This window comes from Martes martes (genome assembly GCF_963455335.1).
Source record: "Martes martes genome assembly, chromosome: 9".
Classification (NCBI taxonomy): Eukaryota; Metazoa; Chordata; class Mammalia; order Carnivora; family Mustelidae; genus Martes; species Martes martes.
This window is the reverse complement of record NC_137896.1, coordinates 20,709,295-20,727,260: the sequence shown is the minus strand read 5'-3', so window position 1 is coordinate 20,727,260 and position 17,966 is coordinate 20,709,295. Positions and strand designations below refer to the sequence as shown.

The following is a 17,966-nucleotide window of genomic DNA, read 5'->3' as shown; positions in this document are numbered from 1 at the left end:
GTTTTCACTCTTCTAATCCCCTCCCTCCCTGTCCTCTTGTCTGTGCCCCCCTGCCTACAATCTGTAGGTTAAGAGGAGAAAGCCCTAGGTTTGAGCCCGACTTCTACCACCACATTGTCCTGGAGAGGCCTCAGGCTGCAACTTAGAGTCTGGGTTTCAGTCTCGGTGCTGCTATGTGATTTCAAAGATTCTGTTCCTTCATCTTTATAATGGGGGCATTGGAGCCCATTTCTATTGGGAGTGAGGTTCAAGTTAATGAATGAGAAAACACTTTTGTAGAGTCCAAGACACCTGGCCATCCCAGGATAACCTAAGTACTATCTCTGTGTAGGAAGGAAGTGAAAAGAAGGGGGCCAATCCGGCAAAACCAACCCCTTCCTCTAGTGAATGCGGGCGGGAAGGTGGGTCGACGGCGGGGATCTGTCCGCGGTGCTGAAAGTAGCATCCTGTTGGGGCTCAGTTGTGTTGAAACATAGCATTTGTAATTGGGGACTTCAAAGGGCTGTCCATAGTTTTGAACGAACCGGATTGCTGCTGGCGACCACAGGCCCCATCCAGTGTGCTGCCCGCCATAATACTGGAAAGGGGGGGATACAAGGACAGAGTAAAGATGGGGTGGGGAGCTGTCCCTTGGGTTCTAACCTCATTCTCAAACTTAGGGCTCTGTCCATAATGCTGGATCCACCTGTAGTCTGTGGAGAGGGGAGTGGTCTCTTTGCAGTGTTCACTCCCATTCGGTGGGGCGGGAGAGGAAACTGGAAGGTCTGTCCATGGTGCTGAACCCTCGAATCTGAGACCCGCCTAGGCGAGGTACTTGAGGCCAAAAAGATGGGGGTCGGAGTTGACGCTGTCCTCCTCCGTGGTGCTGAAACCGCGGCGGACATGGCCGTGTAGGGAAAGAGGCCTGCGGAAGGATAAGGGATGAGGGCAGGAAAGGACCTCGCTGTGGGACCTCGGAGAAGCTACGTCTCCGATTTAAATGAAATTTAAATTTAAATTTAAATTTAAAGGAGGCCGCCGGTTGGCCTTCTTGTCTTTACTGAAGGTCTGTCCCAACAGCCCCAGGAAAACCGTCAGGGAAGGAATCGGAATCGGAGGCTCTCGTTGGATTCCTGGTCTTGGGAATGGGAGTGTCTTTGTTACCTGCCCGACCCTCCAACATTTCATCTAGGCCCATCGGTCCAAGGAACGGAGATTTACAGTCCAGAAGGGGGCGATCCAATCCACCGCGTAGGGCCCAGCATCTCTAAGCTAGAAGGAGCCGGAGCAACTGGCCAGCCTCACTCCCATTATGCAGACAGGAAAACTGAGACACAGAGAGGATAACAACAGTAATATCTATCCAGCTCCTACCATGAGGACAGCATTATGCTAAGCGCTTTAACATACACGATTTCATAAATCCTCACAGGACCCCTGCAGGTAGCTGCTTTTCCCATTTCTCAGATGAAAACTTTGAGGCTCAGATGGGAATAGACATACGGACACGTCCGCACAGGGAACTAAAGGCTGCGGCGGGACTATCACCGGGTCCCCTGTGCCTCAGCCCAGGTTCCTGCACTACCTCACCCCCACCTCCTCCGACCCCCTGACCCCAACACCGCGCTGCTAGCAAAGTTGGGAGTCCCTCTGAGCGCGCTGGGTCTGGCGGCAGGTGGATTGGTTTTTCTCCTTATCCCGCTGGATAGTATATCTGTTCCTGAAGCCAGTTGTCTTATGCTTTGAAGGAACTAGGTCCCTACGGGGGCTTCCTCCACCTCATCTCGCTCTCCCATTTGCACTCTCGGGCAGGGGAAGTTGCGGGTACCGCTTTAAAAATCCCAGCCTGGCCAAAACTTTGATGATAAATCAAGAGGCAGATCCCTCCGCCGTCGCCTCCTCTGGGCGGGCGGGAGGGAGTGGGAGGGAGGGGGTGCGGCGGCAGCGGCAGCGGCGCCGAGCGGAGTGGCCTTCCGCGGAAGGGAAGAGTCCCGCAGTCGGAGGCGGCCGGCTGGGCGTGCGCTCGCTACCCGCAGCCGGGGCTGGGCCGGAGCCGGGCGAGGGCTGGGGCCGGGGCCGGGCCGGGTTCGGCGGGCGAGGGGCAGCGGCCAGAGCTGGGCAGCCAGGCCGCATCGGGCAGGGAGCGACGGGCGCGGGGTCTGCGGTCTCCTGAGCCCCGATGTGAGGCGGCGGCGCCCCGGCCCGAGCGCGCACCATGGGGGCCCCGCTCGCTTTGGCGCTGGGCGCCCTCCACTACCTGGCACTTTTCCTGCAACTCGGAGGCGCCACGCGGCCCGCCGGCCACGCGCCCTGGGACAACCACGTCTCCGGCCACGGTGAGTTCGGTCGCCGCCTCCGCGGACTTCCCCACCCAACCCCACCCCGGGCTGCGCCGCTCCAACTTGACCGTCCCCGGGGCTGGAACCCGCGCCGGTCCTGACGGGAGTCCAGTGGCGCCCCCTGCCGGGTCCATGGACCGGCCCTGGCACCCCGACCACCCCTGCAGAGGAGGGGGCACCCCGTGTGCAACCCCATCCCGCCCTCGCGGAGAGCCCCCTACTCCCCAACACACTCGCACCGATGCACCCACCTCCAGGACTACACAGATATTCGCAGCCAGGGGCACACTCACTGTTCTCGCACTCACAACTCCTGCCCTCACACATCTCCAGACACCTTCCAGATCCCCTTCCTCACTCATAAACACTCACACTTATGCCCGCTGCACACACATACAGGCACTAACTACGGTTGGGGGCTCACACCCTACCAGCTGGCGCCCAGGCGCACACACTCTGCACAACTCTTGCCTGCCCTTCTGCCTGCAGACACACACACACACACACACACACACACCACTTGTGAACACACTTTGCTCGCCCACTCCTCTCTCCCCATCTGCCTTTCCCTTTTGTGGGCTTAACCCTGCAGCTGCCCTCATCCCCTCCCACTCCTCCCCTGCCCCTTATACCACTGGGAACCACTGGGAAAGGTCCTAGGGGACAGCAGACCCTGCCTATTGAGAACCGGTAGTCTAGGGCTGCAAGAGTCCATGCAGGGTGGGTGACGAAAGCTTGGTGGGAGCCCCTCAAAGACATTGGAATAGTTGGGATTGCTGCTTCCAGCCACGGGCGTGAAAGGGGAAAAAGGATGCCAGGGGCTTTTGTCTGTCTCTGGGGGTGGACAGAACGACCCTGCCATCCTTCTACCGGGTACACACCCATCCTCATCCTTGGCCCCGAGGACTGGAAAGGTGGGAAAATCAACTCAGCCACCATGGGAGCCAGGGAGCAAGCAAGCAATCCCACATTGGTTGCCTGAGTGTCAGAAGCTCCGTTCAGCCCCAAAGGAGCCCAAGTTGGCAGCAGAGTTGTAGCTTCTGAGGTGGGAGTTGTGGGGGCTTCCCCTACCCCTGTGAGCCAGGCTCCAGAATGGAGACCAGAACATAAATGAAAATGGAGACCTTTCTTCCATCAGTCCCTTCCCAGTCTGGTCGGAGAGGCTACAGGACCAAGGTTGGGCACTGTAAGCCCAGAGCTGGGTGCGGGAGTAGGTTTGCACAAAGAGCAGAGAACTGTGTGATTTATTTTGATGGGAAAGTGGGGGGGGGGGAATGTAGGTAATTAAAGGAGGCTTTGATGGGGCCTGACGCACGAGTAGGATTGTTGCAGGGGGTGTGGGTGCTTCCAAAGCCCTTCTCAGGGTCTCTGCTTTTTGGGAAGCCTAACTCCCTGCACCCTTCTGCCTCACCACATTTGGTGTAAGTGCTCTGTGTTTCATCTCTGAACCCTTCATACCCCTCATCGAATTTCTACTGACCTGGCTGGAGCACTGGTGAATAGGGGAAGGGTTATTTTGACCCTCAACTCACAGATGGAGAAACCAAGGCTCCTAGAGGTGAAGAGACTTGTCCAAGGTCACACAGTGAGTGAGTGGTTGAGCTGGGACTGGCCACGGGGTCTGTTGGGTAAAGGCAGATCATTTTCCAGGATATTCATCTCCCTGTCAGATTCCCTCCCATTTAAAGGAAACTGGGAATTCCTCCTTCCCTCCCCTCCTCGCTCTGCTCAGTTCCTTGGCACGGTTAAAACTTAGACTAGGAGGGTTTTCCAAGGAAGAGTTTTCCTGAGTTTGCAGTCCCAAGAGATACGAGGACTGGGGCTCTGAGTTTTATGGTCATCCTGTCCCTGGAGCAGCAGGCCCCAAGGATTTGGGTGCTATTCTGGCATTCCTGAGGCCCCGAGGGGCCCCCCATAGGAAATCAGGTTTTGCCCTCTGTGTGGTAGTCTCTGTCTGCCCCCTGGTGCCAGGTGTGCTTCGTAGGGGCACAGCTCTGCCCCGCCGGCTGTATGTCACCTCTGAACCCTGGCCAGGTCCCGCTAAGGCCCAGAAGAGGGGCTGGACAGAGAAGTCGCAGCACCGACTGCAGGGGAACCTGACTTCTCTCACTGACCCCCTGTGCAGTTCTGGGCAAGTGGGTCAGCCCTCTGGGGCTCCTTCTGTTCCTCCTGAAACGAGGAGACCAGGCTGCTCTGCAGGGGCCAGACTGCCTTCTTCCACCATTGCCAGGTTCAAAGTCACCAAGTAGTGGATGCCGAGGAGCCCCCATGGCTGCCCCTCTGCTGGGCCAAGCGCCCGACCACAGGAAGGTTTTGGAGCCACTCACTTAATCACAAAAAGAAACTGTTATTAATGATAGTGAGACGCGGCGAATAAGTGGGTCATGTCTAATAAGCCATTTGTGTTCAGGAGGAGAATACCAATTTGATAAAAGCTGTGTGTGCTGAAAAAGCCCAGAAATTGCTGTTTAGCAGATTGGAGCCTGATCGTTTCATTATTCCTGGGCTCCGCGTGTCCTCAGCTGATTCAGGAGATGTGGCCGGGTTAGGGAGGTGTCTCTGTGTCTGGGGTGAGGATGGAAGGCTGGAAGTGGGTCTCCTCCAGAGGAGCCCATGAACCCCAACCACTTGGTGGCGCCTCACCTCTCCAGCTCAATCTGAGCCCAGCCCAGCCGCCAGGCTGATGCCTTGTGCCCGCCCGGGACTTGTCACAGGGAGATCCCATGGTCAGATGGGTCGGCAAGGACATCTGGCTCGCCTCCCATCTCCCTGCTATCTCCACTCAGCCCACTTCGCAGAGCGCCTTTAAAGGCATGAGGAATGAATGGGGGGTGAGTGGTACGTGCTCCTTGGAGAGGCATAAGGGATTGGAGGCTGGGTTTGCACTGGTCCGTGTTTGTACCTACTAGGTACTCAATGAATGGCAGCTGTTTCAGTTACTCCTTAGGAGAAAGGGTCAGCTCATTGCCTTCAGCCAAGCGGCGGGGCGTGGGGGGGGGCAGGCGGCAGGGCTAGCATTTATGAACTGCCTACTGTGTGCTCTGTGCTGCCAAGCCCCTTGCCAGTGTTAACTCCCTAAGGCTGATGTTATTCACGCAAGGCTGGTGTTGGGCATATGAGAATACTGAGGTTCAGAGAGGGCCAGTGACTTGCCCAAGGTCACTGAGTCTGTACAGAGAGCCAGAGAGCTGTGCCTGCCTCCTCTAGGATGACCTCGAGGCAAGCTTGGCCGGTCACATGACAGGACTTGTTTTTTCTGCCCAGCCCTATCTCAGCGCTTCCTTCCAGCTCCCCAGAGAACTGGTAAAGCCATGGGGGGCCCCAAGAGGAACCGGCAGCTGGACGGGATCTTGCTGCGGCCACATGCAAGTTAGAAAAAGACAGCTGGGCTGGACTCCTTCTTAGGTCTGTTTTCCAGATCTTGGCCAGGGCAGGGGACCGGAAGGCAGGATCTTTGAAGGCAGGATCTTTTCGAGGATCTTTGCAGACCTCCTGCCTTGGACTCACCAGGGGGTTTGTTAAAATGCAAACCCCAGGGTGCAAACTCCCGCCCAGACCCAGTGGCCAAAATGATTGTTGATGAGACCTTGGAATCTGCATTTTCTTAAGCTCCCCCAGATGATTCCCACGCAGCCTGGAGTTTGGGAGCCTCGGCCTTACGCACTCAGCCAGGCCAGAGGACACAGAGGGATGGGACATCGTCTGGTGCCAGGGGATGCTGGCTTGGTTTGGTTTGCGAGAGAGGGAGAGGGCCAAGCTGGAGCAGGCATGTGGACCCTGAGAGGATCCCCAGGAAGACTTACACTGCAGCAAACATCCGTCCTTCCAGCCCCGCCCGGCCACACACACACACACACACCCCTCGGCCAGCACCTTCAATTATTAATACACCCCAATGCAGACACAGATCCTGGCTTGGCCCGGCACTTTGTCCATTGAGGGATTTGCTGTCCTGAGGTTCTCTCCGTTGCCAGGAGGGAGCGGCGGGGTGCAGAGGCAGGGGCGGGGGCCATGGGCCGTTTGGCCAACAGCCCGTGCGCTGAACACCCACCCCGGCATTCTCTCATTCTTTACCCAGCTGTGGGTACCTCGCCATCAATAAGCCAGCCAGTTTGGTGGCTGGAAGATGGAGAAAATTGAGTGCTGTCTTCCGAAGGTTATGATGTTAGAAATGTGTTCGCGTTGTCTCGGGTGTTGGTGATTACTCTATCAATTACGCCCGTAAACACTCAGCCTTGGGCTGAGGGTTCCCGGCCTCCTGTGGGGAATTGGCCCTCACTAGCGGTTTTCCCTGAGTCCTTCACACCAATTGGTTTTGACACCTTGCCTATCAGCGGCTCCGGCGGCCTTTTCCCGAAGCAACGGGAACCGTGGGCGGCCAGCAGGACAGGAATTCAGCTCATCTCCACGGTGACACGGTGACACGGTGACAGCAGGGGTGCTGGGGGACGTCTCCTGGTGAAAAACAAGTGGGCAGGGTTGGGGTGAGGGAGAGTGGACAGGAGATGGAGGCCCTGGGCAAGGGTGCATTTTACCCAAATTGGTGGGGGAGGCCAGCGCTTGGCTTGTGGTGTCACCTTATTCAACTCTGTGCAAATAAGGTGAGAGATGTACGGAAGCAAATGCTGACTGAGTGTCATGCCAGGGCCTTAAATGGCGTTTGACCCCCACAAGAACCCTCAGAGGAGGGGACTTCCCCTGGCCTGCGGCATTCATGCGGGAACTGAGTCTCCGTGAGGTTACAAGGCTTGCCCAAGGTCACTCACCTCGCAAGGGTTGGAGCCTGCATTTGATCCCAGGAACGTGACCCTAGAGCCCAGGCTCACAATGCTGCTGAGTCCTGGAGAGGAGATGGGGGGAGCCTGGGGTCCTAATGCTAAAACGTCTATGTATTCCAAATTAATGTAGTTTTAAACATTCCCATAATTTTAATTTCGTAAGGATTCCATGTTTTTAGTAGAATGATCCCAAGATCAGAGCCCCTCCCTCATCCTTAGGGACCAGTACAAGGATATCCTGGGGTGGGCAAGGCTGACTTCACTTTGCAATGGGCGGACCTGGACCTGGCTCCTTGGAGCGCTTGTGATATGCTAAGACCCTGAAGGTAATGGGGTCCCAGGGTGTGTCCTCCTCTCCCCAGCCCTGGTGAGACAAGAATCTTCTAAGAGAAAAATGGGCCGTGATCTCACGGAGGGTAGAAATTTACCCCTCTACCAGCTGGCGACCCTGAGTTCCCTCTGGTTCACCTTCAGTTGTGGGGAAGGGAGGTGGGGCTGGGGAGGCAGAGAGGCTCCTGCTCCTCCAGGACCCCCTCCCCATGGCTGGGCCCCCTCCCCATCCCGGAAGTGGGCAGAGGAGTCTCTGGGACCTGCCCCATCACACCCAGTGGAAACCCCTCTTTAAGAACCCCCAGGACCCTCAGCAGGATTTGGTCCTACCTGAGAGATGGTTTTAGGCAGAACCCAGACAAACCTCTTACATTTTAATAGTTATGCATTTATTTTAATGTGGATTGGAAAAATAAACCCAGCACATCAAAACTGTGGTTTCGCAGATATGATTGCTTAGGATGATACTAACAGGGATATTCAAAAATAGTGGGTTGGTTTATAGGAAAACATTAAGGACAGAACAGTGAGGGTGGTACACAGGCAGGTCTGTGGGCAGAAATTACTGGATGTGGGGGCTCTTGGCCCACGGGCTGCCCCTCCTGCCTCATGCTCTGTGCTGTCGTCGCGAGCTGCTGGCCTAACAGAGGCTGCTGTCAGCTATTGGAAGTGAGCATTCATTTATTCCTTCATTCATTCAACAAATAGTGTTTGAGCACCTGCCATGTACCAGGCTCTTTTAGCCACTGGGGACATATCAGCGAAGAAGACAGATAAGGTTCTTGCTCAGACAACTAAACCTATAAAAAATATATAAGTATAAATTGTGATAAGAGTAAAGAAGCAGAGATGATGCTCAGCCCAGAAAAGGCACTCCCGAGGCAGCGAGGGCGACTGGTAGTGAGCTCCCTGTCACACAAGAGATGCAAGCTGGAGCCCACCCTGTATTAGCTGGGGTCGTTATGGGGGAATCCCTGTTTTATTTCCCCAAGGAGCACAGACTGGTGAAGTGGGCAGAGAAGTCAGAACACTGTGGGTGGGGGTGCCTGGGTGGCTCAGTGGGTTAAGCCTCTGCCTTCGGCCCAGGTCATGGTCTCAGGGTCCTGGGATCGAGCCCCGAATCGGGCTCTCTGATCAGCTGGGAGCCTGCTTCCTCCTCTCTCTCTGCCTACCTCTCTGCCTACTTGTGATCTCTGTCAAATAAATAGATAAAATCTTAAAAAAAAAAAAAAAAAGACAGCAATCTGTCACACAGCAATTTAGTGACCGGCCCCGGGGGGCGGAGCTCCCAACTCAGAGGATGCCTGACCACCCCTCCTCCAACCAGGGAGGCCATGGCAAGGGTGAGGGCCTCTGCTGTCTCCTGTGTGAAGAAGCGCAGGCAGTGGCTCCTTTGTGACTCACTTCAGCTCCCAGTTAAAGTGCCCAAGGTCGGGCAAGAGAAGTAGACCCTGAGCCTTGATCCTCCCTCCACGGCCTCTGCCTTCTGGGTAGCTTGGCGGGTCTCTGCCCTCCTCGGGGCCTCAGCGATCCCTGAAAATAGTGAGTTCACCCAGGCTCTAAGCCAACAGAATCCTTCCATCTGTGGCCCTTTCCTTTGTCCTCTTGGCGACAGGTGCAGAGAGAGCCTGTGGCGGAGAGGGATTCTGTCCTGCACGTGGCGCTTAATCTCAGTGGCCTTCAGGGGTCTGAGAACCAAGACGCCAGACAGCATCCCTGGAGCATTTTCTCTGTCCCTGGCATATCCCTCACCTCCTCCTTTCAAGCCTCATGCAGGCCCATGTGAAGGATGTTCCCATTTTAGAGACCAGGACATGGAGGCTCGGGGGGCTCTGGGTTCGGCCTGAGGCCACAAGGCTGTTGAACGACAGAGCCGGGCTCCAGCCCAGCTTGTGGGGCTGCAGGGCTGGAGTTCTTCCCCGCTCATCTGTCCTGCTCCTGGCTGCCGAGCCTGGTGGGCGTGGGGACAGTTGCTTTGTTCTGGAGTGGCACCCTGGCTTTACTGGATTCTCTCGGGGTCCAGGATGCCAAAATGCTGGGAAGGCCTGGGTCTGGCTGCACGAGTGTGGTCTGAGAGCCTAGGCTCCTGGATCCAAGCCCAGCCGTGTCGGTGGGGGTGCTGGGACCTTGTGAGTACGCACGGGGTCCTGGGCGCACCTGCTGGGGTATTCTGCCAGAGGCTGGTGGTTTTGCCTGACTGTGTGTCTGGAGTGTATGTGTGTGGCTATTTGATCATGTGGGGTGGAGGAGCTGTGGGCGGGGAGGAACCTGGGTGGCCAGGCTGGGCCCTCTGCGCTGTGGTCTCGGCATGCGGACCTGCCTCCCTAGCCCCTGCAAGCGGGTGCCCTTGGGACACGAGGCATGGAGACTCTGGGAGCATCTGGAAGGTTAGAGCTGGAGCTGGTGGGGGGGTTCACTCAGAGCTATCAATTAGGGGGCTGGCAGTGCCCATCTGTGGCAAGTGTTCTGCCTGCCCCTCTCTCCGGCTCGCTCTCTCCCAGGGTCAGACGCGCTCTCACTCTCTCTCTCTCTCTCTCTTTCAAACTCTCCATCTTTCTTTGTCCCTCTCCCTGTGTCTGCTGCATCCACCTCCCTCCCTCTTCTCATCGCCCCACCTCCCCCTCTCTGTCTTCACACGCACACACGCACGCACGCACACACACACTCCTCTCTCCAGGTGACACCTCGGGATTACACATGCGTCTGTTCTGTGTGTCATCGTGACACCCACGCAGAGCAGGCACTCGACAGATGCCAGGTGAATGAATGAAGTGGAGGAATGAATGATCAAGAGGGTGGGGCTCCAAGGGGCCCTGGAGCTTGCCTAGACTCGTGGTTCCTAATTTTCTTGGAGGTAGCCGTCTTCTGGAGCATCTGGTGAAAACTGGATCATTGCCTCAGAAAAATACCACATGGGTTTGGGTTCATTCCAGCAGGTTCGGGCAGGCCCCCAGGGCTCACATGTGGCTCCAGGGGAAGCGGTCTTCATTTCATCTGCGAGGAAACTGAGGCCCAGGGAGGAGCCAGGCCGGGCCCCGGGGATGCAGGGTCAGTGCGCAGCAGAGCCAGGAGCAGGCGTGGAGTCCCCCCCACAACCCCACACTGCAGCCCTTCCATAACAAGCTTTCCTCTCCTTCCCCAGTGAGCTCTGGGTGAGTGTCTTCAGCGGGTGGGCACAGGGGAGAGGTCAGGGAGGACAGCAAACCAGAGATGGGAGCCCTGGAAGTAGCTCTGGCAAGTGAACTCTCCCACGGGGGTCTCTCCCACCAGAGTGGTGGCTGTGTCCCAGTGCAGTCAGGAAGACTTCCTGGGGGAAGTGGGCTCCTGGTCTCCAGGGCCTGCTAGGGCTGAGCGGGGACTCCAGGGGCTGCAGAAGCATCCCCTGACTGCCTGGGTCTGGCAGGGGCTTCATCCAGAGAGCCGTGCATGTGTATCTGGCAAAGCAGAGGCCGAGCTTGGCGTGGCCCCCACAACCCGGGGGGTTCTGATGGGGAAGGTGCGGGGTGTGGCTGGTGTGCGGGTGGGACTGAAGTGGGGGTCAAATAGGACTTGGAGGCTGGGGGTTGCTGTCGGAGGGGGACAGGCTGCTTCCTGGACTAGGTCCGAGTTTGCAGGCTCGCAGGATGCCAGGGCTGGCCGCAGAGGGGTTGAAGGAAACATGGGCTGGGCAGGAGATAGGAGCTGAGCACACACGCATGCGTGCGTGTGTGTGTGCATGTGCATGTGTGTACCTACCCTGCTTCCTTTCTAATGCTCACCACCCCCAGGATCGCTCCTCAGGACTTTAGCCCAGCGATTTTACCTGACTGGCAGGCTCTCCCCCACCTCTCCCACCCTCTGGCTCTCTCCTTCATGCTCTGTAGACCTCCTCACAGGGCCCCACCACCTGTCAGAGCCTGACCGTGGTGACCCCAGCAGGCACCCTGCAGCCCCTATCAACATGCCCATCTTGCACAGAAGGAGACAGGCTTCAGAGGTGCGGTCGTTTGAGGGCCCACACCTTGGTCAAAGCCAGGGGACAGAACCCAAACTTCTGTTCCCTTAACCTGGCGTGCTAAGGTGGTAGGGGATGGTGCCTGGCTGGGCTTCAGGGTCAGACACTCTTGGGTTCAGATCCCGGCCCCCACTCAGGCTCTCTGAGCCTCACTAGCCAACTTGGGATTGGGGATCTTGACCAAAGCCCCCTTTCTCACAGCCCTTGGGCTTGGTTCCTAGCCCAGGGCAGGGAAGGTGAGAACAGACTGCAGGGTGTCTGTTTTGCTTTGTGAGGTTCTAAAAAAATGATTTCCGGCCTCAGAGGCAGCAGCAATTAGGGCTGGCTCACTGGGGAGCTGTTTGCCGCCTGTCATTGGCCCCAGGAAAGGGTCCCTAATGGAGGCCCGGCGGCCAGAGTGCATGGTAGTGGAAATTGCATTCAAAACAACCCTACACTAATGGTCTCCTGGCAGGCAGAGGAGAGGGAGAGGGAAGGCAGGCTGGCTGACAGCTGATGGAAGGCCTCTGGGGCAGGGGCTCTGAGATTCACCAGCTGGTCTCCTTGTCCCCAGAGACCCCAGCAGTGGTCCCTAACCCAGTTAGGCACTGGGAGTCCTGAGCCCCATCCTGGCCCTGCTGCTTTCCATTAAATCTCCTCCCCGGGCAGAGGGGACAGTAAGTGCAAAGGCCCTGTGGTGGGTTAGAACCCCTTCAGCTAGAGATTCTCTGGTTCCAGAATAGCCCTTGTGTTTCAAGAGGCCAGGCCAGTTTAGTCTTCTAGGTGAGGAAAGGGTAGGTGGGAGCCTTGGAGAAAGAGGAGCTGGAAAAGTCTGGCCTGTGAGAGTCTAATAATGCTTCATGGAGCCCACTAGGCGCCAGATGTTTACAGGCGTGGGTGATCCTCTTGAGTCCCCACAGTACCCATTTTCCAGATGAGGACACTGATGCTTAGTGATTTGCCCACCACAAGGAGGTACAGTTTGGGTTCACTTTGGGGTCAGGCTGACTCCAGAGTTCATACGTTTATGGCTGGGGGGCTGGATTTCCCACACACAGCCAGGCAGGTGTGGGAGGGCTAGGGCAGGGCAGGCCCTGGGTCCCAAGCGGGGCTGCGTTTGCCCCACACCAGGTCCCGGGGAGACGACATGGCTGCCGGAGTCTGCTTCAGTTTCTCCCTTCCTCTTGGTCTCTGCGCTTGGCTCTCCGTGTCCTCTCCCCTTCTGCTCTGGTCTTCATGGCCCTGGAGCCTGTTGGCCACCGCCTCGGTGCCCCCCACCCCTCTCCCTTGACTTCCGCTTCTCAGTGAACCTGGGGATGCTCCCTTCTGGGCTCCAGGGCAGCTACTCCGCTGTGGCTGTTGCAACCTCCCTCTGCTTCCCGCACTCACCCCGTCTCTGCCTCTGGCAGGCAGTAAGGATGGTGCGTGCCTGGGCTTCGGGGTTAGACTCTAGGGCTCAGGTCCTGAGCTCCCTCGAGCTCTCTGAGCCTGACTAGGCGTCTGTGCAGTGGCCTCACCCCGCCGGCTTCGCAGGCTGTACAGGTGAGGAAGAAAAGATTTGCCGTGGGCACGACCATCACGATGCCTGTTTGCCTTCTCCCGTCGCCAGCTCCCCCATTCTGGTTCCGGCCCTGTCCCTGCCTTCCCGTGCGTTCCCACCTTGGTCTCCCTCCCTCCCAACCCTTTCCCTCCCCGTGGCCCAGATGTGTGGGAAGAGGAGGCGGGAATTCCACTGGGGAAACCTGCTCCGCTCCCACATCCTGCAAGTGCCAGAATATTTTCACTCTCCTTAAATCTTCCTAGATTTGTAATTCCACTGCTGTCTCCCTCAATATGTGCCCGTGGCCTTGGGAGGCACCCTGCCCCCAGCTGCAGGCAATGGCACTACCCGCCCAGCAGTGTCAGGACTGCTGGGCGGGGGACCGGGCCAGTCCCCACCGCTCTCTCTGTGCCTCAGTTTCTTTGTCCCCAAGAAGAGGAGAGTGAGAGTGGCTACTTCCCATGTTGTGTGGGGAACCAGTGTGAGATTTTATCTGATGAAAGGAGCGTCTCTATAAAAAGGAACGCAATCTGATATATGGGACAGTGTGGGCGAATCTCGAAAACATGATGCTAAGTGAAAAAAGCCAGTCCCCAAAGACCACGTATTATATTCTTCCATTTGTGGGAACCTTCCAGAACAGCAGATCCAGTCAGAGACTCGACATAGATTGGCGGTTGCCAGGGGATGGCAGAAGGGAGCATAACTGCTTCATGGGGGCAGGGTTTCCCTTTGGGGGGATGAGAATGTGGGGGGACTAGATGGAGGTGGGTGACACAACACTGTGAATGCCCTCAGGGCCACCAGCTCGGTCACGTGAGAACAGTCGATTTTGTGGTGTGAATTTTACTTCAATGACAAACTAAGTAGAAAGGACCCATCTCTATAGCAGTCCTCTGTGCCAGATCGTCCATTTTATAATTGTCAACGTACCTGATCCTTACAGCGGCCTCCTGAGGTCGCTGTTACCATCATCCCCATTTTACAGATGAGCAAACCGAGGCACAGCACCACCAGGCACTTAGCACACAGCAAGTGTTCAAAATGTTAGCTATTTGAATTTCTTAAAGATTTTATTTATTTATTTGAGAGAGAGAGCATGAGAGCGAGGAGGGTCAGAGGGAGAAGCAGACTCCCCACCGAGCAGGGAGCCCCATGCAGGGCTCGATCCTGGGGCTCCAAGATCATGACCTGAGCTGAAGGCTGACATTCAACTAACTGAGCCACCCAGGTGCCCAGCTATTTGACTTTTATTGGTTGAGGCCACCCTCCTTCCCAGTTAGTGGGGCGGGGCAAGGACCCCCCCAACCTGGCCATGTGTCCTTCTGCATGTGTGTGTACGTGCATGTGTGTGTGTATGTGCGCGCACATAACTCAACGGTGAGCAGCTGCCACCAGAGAACGGCAGACAAGGAGGCTCTCCTGGTTCCCACACATGCAAACACTCTTCACCTGCATTCATTTCATCCTGCATTCATTTCATCCTCACAATGAGCCACGTGGAAACTGACGCTCAGAGAAGGCAGGCAACTTACACGAAGCCACACAGTAAGTCAGGGCAGAACCGCAGCTTGCATGCCCACGCGTAAGTCCTAGGCTTCACTGCCCAACCGCCCATCCCTCTCCCTCCTCCTGGCTCCCCTCCCCCACCTGCCCCCTTAGCGACACATCAATACTCCTGCGGTGGAGACAAAGGAGGCCTCTGACTGGATCAGGCAGAGGGCGGTGGACTGGGGGATCAGCCCACGAGGCAGAGTGAACAGCGCCCCACCAGGGGCAACGTTTCTTTGATGTTCTCCTGTGTCATTCAAAATTCATGAATTCCGTATTCTATTCCATAATATATTCATGTTTGTTTTAATACAAAAATAATGTTCTTTCCCCATTTGGGGCGATGGGGGGTGGGATCCATGCCTCAGGAGGTCACTTCCCTGGTTTGAGCAGTGGAGACCATGAGGGCATCCGCTCTTCCTTTCTTTGTTCCCTCCTTCTGCAAGCAGGCCTCCCTCGGGCATCGTTGAGCCTGAAATGGGCGTCAGACCTCCCCACGTGCAAGACGCGGTGAATCAGACAGAAAGCTGCCCCGTCGGGCAGGACTGGTGGGATCGGTAGGGTTGTGACAGGTGAGTGGCAGGGAGGGTCCAGTTCCTGGGCCTCTCTGGAAGCCAGGGCTGGGAGGTGGGGACAGGGGATGAAGGTGACAGAGGGCCAGTAGCAGAGGAAGCCAAAGCCAGGCCACCTCTAAGCAGCCCTGCATCCCAAGCCTTTCTGACGGAGAAGCGTCTCTACCTGGTCCTCCTCTGAATTTAATGCACAACTCTCGCCAACCTCCCCTGTTCTGCAAGAAAATGGACACTGAGACCCATTGCCTTCAGCAGGCCGCCTTCCCTGGCTGGAATTTACAGACACTGTATGGTTCTCATGGTGTTTATTTTTACAGTTACCCTCTATTTATGGCAAGTGATGCTGATTTTCCGTTTATGGCAGCAGTAAAAGTCTCCTTTTAAGCTGAATTTATTTAAGTAAAAAGGGAAAGGTGCTTTGAAAATAAATATTAAGTAAATAATAGTGCAGGTGCTTCAGGGATCCTGCAGAAATGGTGAGGGGGGTCCCCAAAAGGTTGGACTTGTGAGACTCTCTCCCTCAGGCATGCCTTTTCCTGTTCAGAGCTCCTTATAACTGTGCCAACCCCAACCAGCCTTCGAGTCCAAACGTGGCCCACCTTCCAGAAGTTATCCCTGAGTCCAGGCAGATGTGGGCATGCCTTCATCTTCCCTAACACTTGCACCTCCATTCTGAGCTTCTGCATATCTCTGGGGAGGAGGTGGGGGGACCACGATTCATGGCTCTGTGAATGGTGCACACCCTGAACAACTGTACATGGCGATACAGGTTCAGTCCCAGTCATTGTCAATACAGTGGTCACTGGTCTGTGTATCTGCCCTTCCTGTGGACTCTGGGCCCCTTGAGGGCCAGAGCCTGGCCAGAGCACCCTGGAAAGCCCAGCACAGGGATGGGTCCATGAGGGTCGATCTCCTTCATTGCTTTTGCAGGGAGGACTTGAGGTCCTTCTGCATGCCCAGGCTGCCATCTTCCCACTAAGGCACACTGCAATTCCCTGAGCTTTTGAACAAACGGCCTCCTTGCACTTCTTGAGAAGAGGAAAACTTGTCCACTCCAAGATCAAACAACCTTCATCGACTCACACCTCGATCCTTCTTGCTCTAGGCAGCTGGCCAGAACGCTCCCCGGAGCCCTGCCCCTCCCAGAGTAGACACTGTACCCATCCCCAGGGAGGAGAGGGCTCCTTCTACAAGCCTGGCTTCTCAGTCCCTAGGGGATTTGTCATTCAGTTTATCTGGGTTTTCCTCTTAGGGACATTTTACATCTCCTGATTTCAGGAGCAAGGTGAGGTTCATGGGTGAGCTGGGGCTTCCTCAAACACTCCCTCTGCAGTCTTTCCCTGTCCTGCCTCCCAGCCGAGAGTTAAGGTGGCCATGGGCCTTCTGCAGCTCTCGCCCGAGGCTGAGCTGGGCACAGAGCAGGCTTTCTGGAAATAACCCCTAAGGAGTCACACTGCATAAAGCTGAAGGGGAAGAGGGCTGAGGGAGGACTCGGCTTCTGCTTGGGAGATCCTTCAGCCAGCCTTGGGGCTGGACATCTGGCTTTGTCCCTTCATACTGTGTGGCCTGAGGCACTGACACTCCCTCTCTGAACCAGGAGCCAGGCTACCTCCCTCTGTGAGATTGGGCAGGTGATAAAGAGCACCACTTCCTCAAGTCCTTGGGTCCTGTGCATGGTGCCTGGAGGGGCTTGCTTCCTGCGGTCCCAGGGGCGGGTCCCCAGGTTCTCTGAGCGATGTTGCTCAAGTCATTGGAAAAAAGCTCAGGTGGCTGGAGGGGGTGGGTGGGGGCACTGCGGGAGCCCTCATGTGGACGTGACTTACTTCCTGCTTCATCACTTGCAGCCCTGCCACTGGCAGAGAATGGGGTAGGGTTGGGGGGACTTTGCATTCTGGGGTTCCCAAGGGCTGAGTCTGAATCCCGGCTCCTCAAAGGCCCGGGTCCCAGTCCCAGCTCTAGTCCCTGACCTCCCGTGACCTTCTGTGAGCCTCAGTTTCCCCACCTGTAGTAAAGAGTCAAAGACCCCTGACCTTCAGGGTCGCTCTGAGACTTATGTGGAATCAGACACTTCAGCTGTCCCGTGCCTTGCAGGTCCCCGATGAGAAGGGTGAGCCCATAGGGTGGCTGGTGCTGGCCCTGGGCCTCAAGGGTTCAGACTGCTCCCCGTGAGGCCGCCACAGCACTTCCTGGCCCTGCTGACCTTTGTTTACTGCTGCTTTTCATTTCTGGTCACATTTCATATGACAACTCTAGGGGCCCTCTTGGGGCGCCTAGGCTGGGCTTGGATGGCCAGTGGTCAGGAGGGCCAGAAGGAGGGAGGGTGGGGAGGGGTCCGGCCTGCTGGGGCCCCATTCAGGGCCTCCCAGGATGCCTGTGTCCACATTGTCCATTTGTCTGTGCCTATCCCTGCTCTTATGGGCACAGTTCCCCCCGAAATTCTCTTCTGGCACATAGTGGGTGCCCAGTAAATGAACGATGTCTGTCTCTCTCGGTTTTTTTTCTTATAGTTCCAAGAACTGAAGTCCTCTGGGTTTTTGTGTGACCTTCCTCCCTTCGTGCATTCGTTCACTCCTTCAGCACATGCTGGATAGCTGGGCAGTGCTGGAGCTGAGGGAGCTCCCAGGCAAGGGAAGACACAGATATCTTAGTATCCATCACAGGACACTCCAGGGGGGCCATCCAGGGCCCCAAGGATGGCTTCCACACCTGCCTGGGCAGGGAAGTCACCTCCAGGCCCAGGGCCCCCTGTGAGCCGGGACTCTGGGAACTACGCCCAGCGGGCTGCGGAGGGTGGGGGGGTGGGTGGTTATGGACACTTAGAAGTGTCGGGAGAGACAGGAGGGGCCACACAGCTGGGGTCCAGCAGAACCAGAGCCACAGACTTTGGATGCCCAGCCCATGAGC

At 56.6% G+C, this 17,966-nt stretch overlaps 1 protein-coding gene across 1 annotated transcript in view; it reads left to right on the top strand.

Moving 5' to 3' along the window:
* The first annotated feature begins 2,180 nt into the window (after positions 1–2,180).
* The window catches only part of VSTM2L (V-set and transmembrane domain containing 2 like), a 35,843-nt gene continuing 20,057 nt past the window's right edge, over positions 2,181–17,966 (top strand). Inside the window, exon 1 of the mRNA XM_080813717.1 lies at positions 2,181–2,315. Within this exon, the coding sequence (XP_080669843.1) occupies positions 2,195–2,315 (121 nt within the window). The 5' untranslated portion in view covers positions 2,181–2,194. The remainder of the gene's footprint in view (positions 2,316–17,966) is intronic.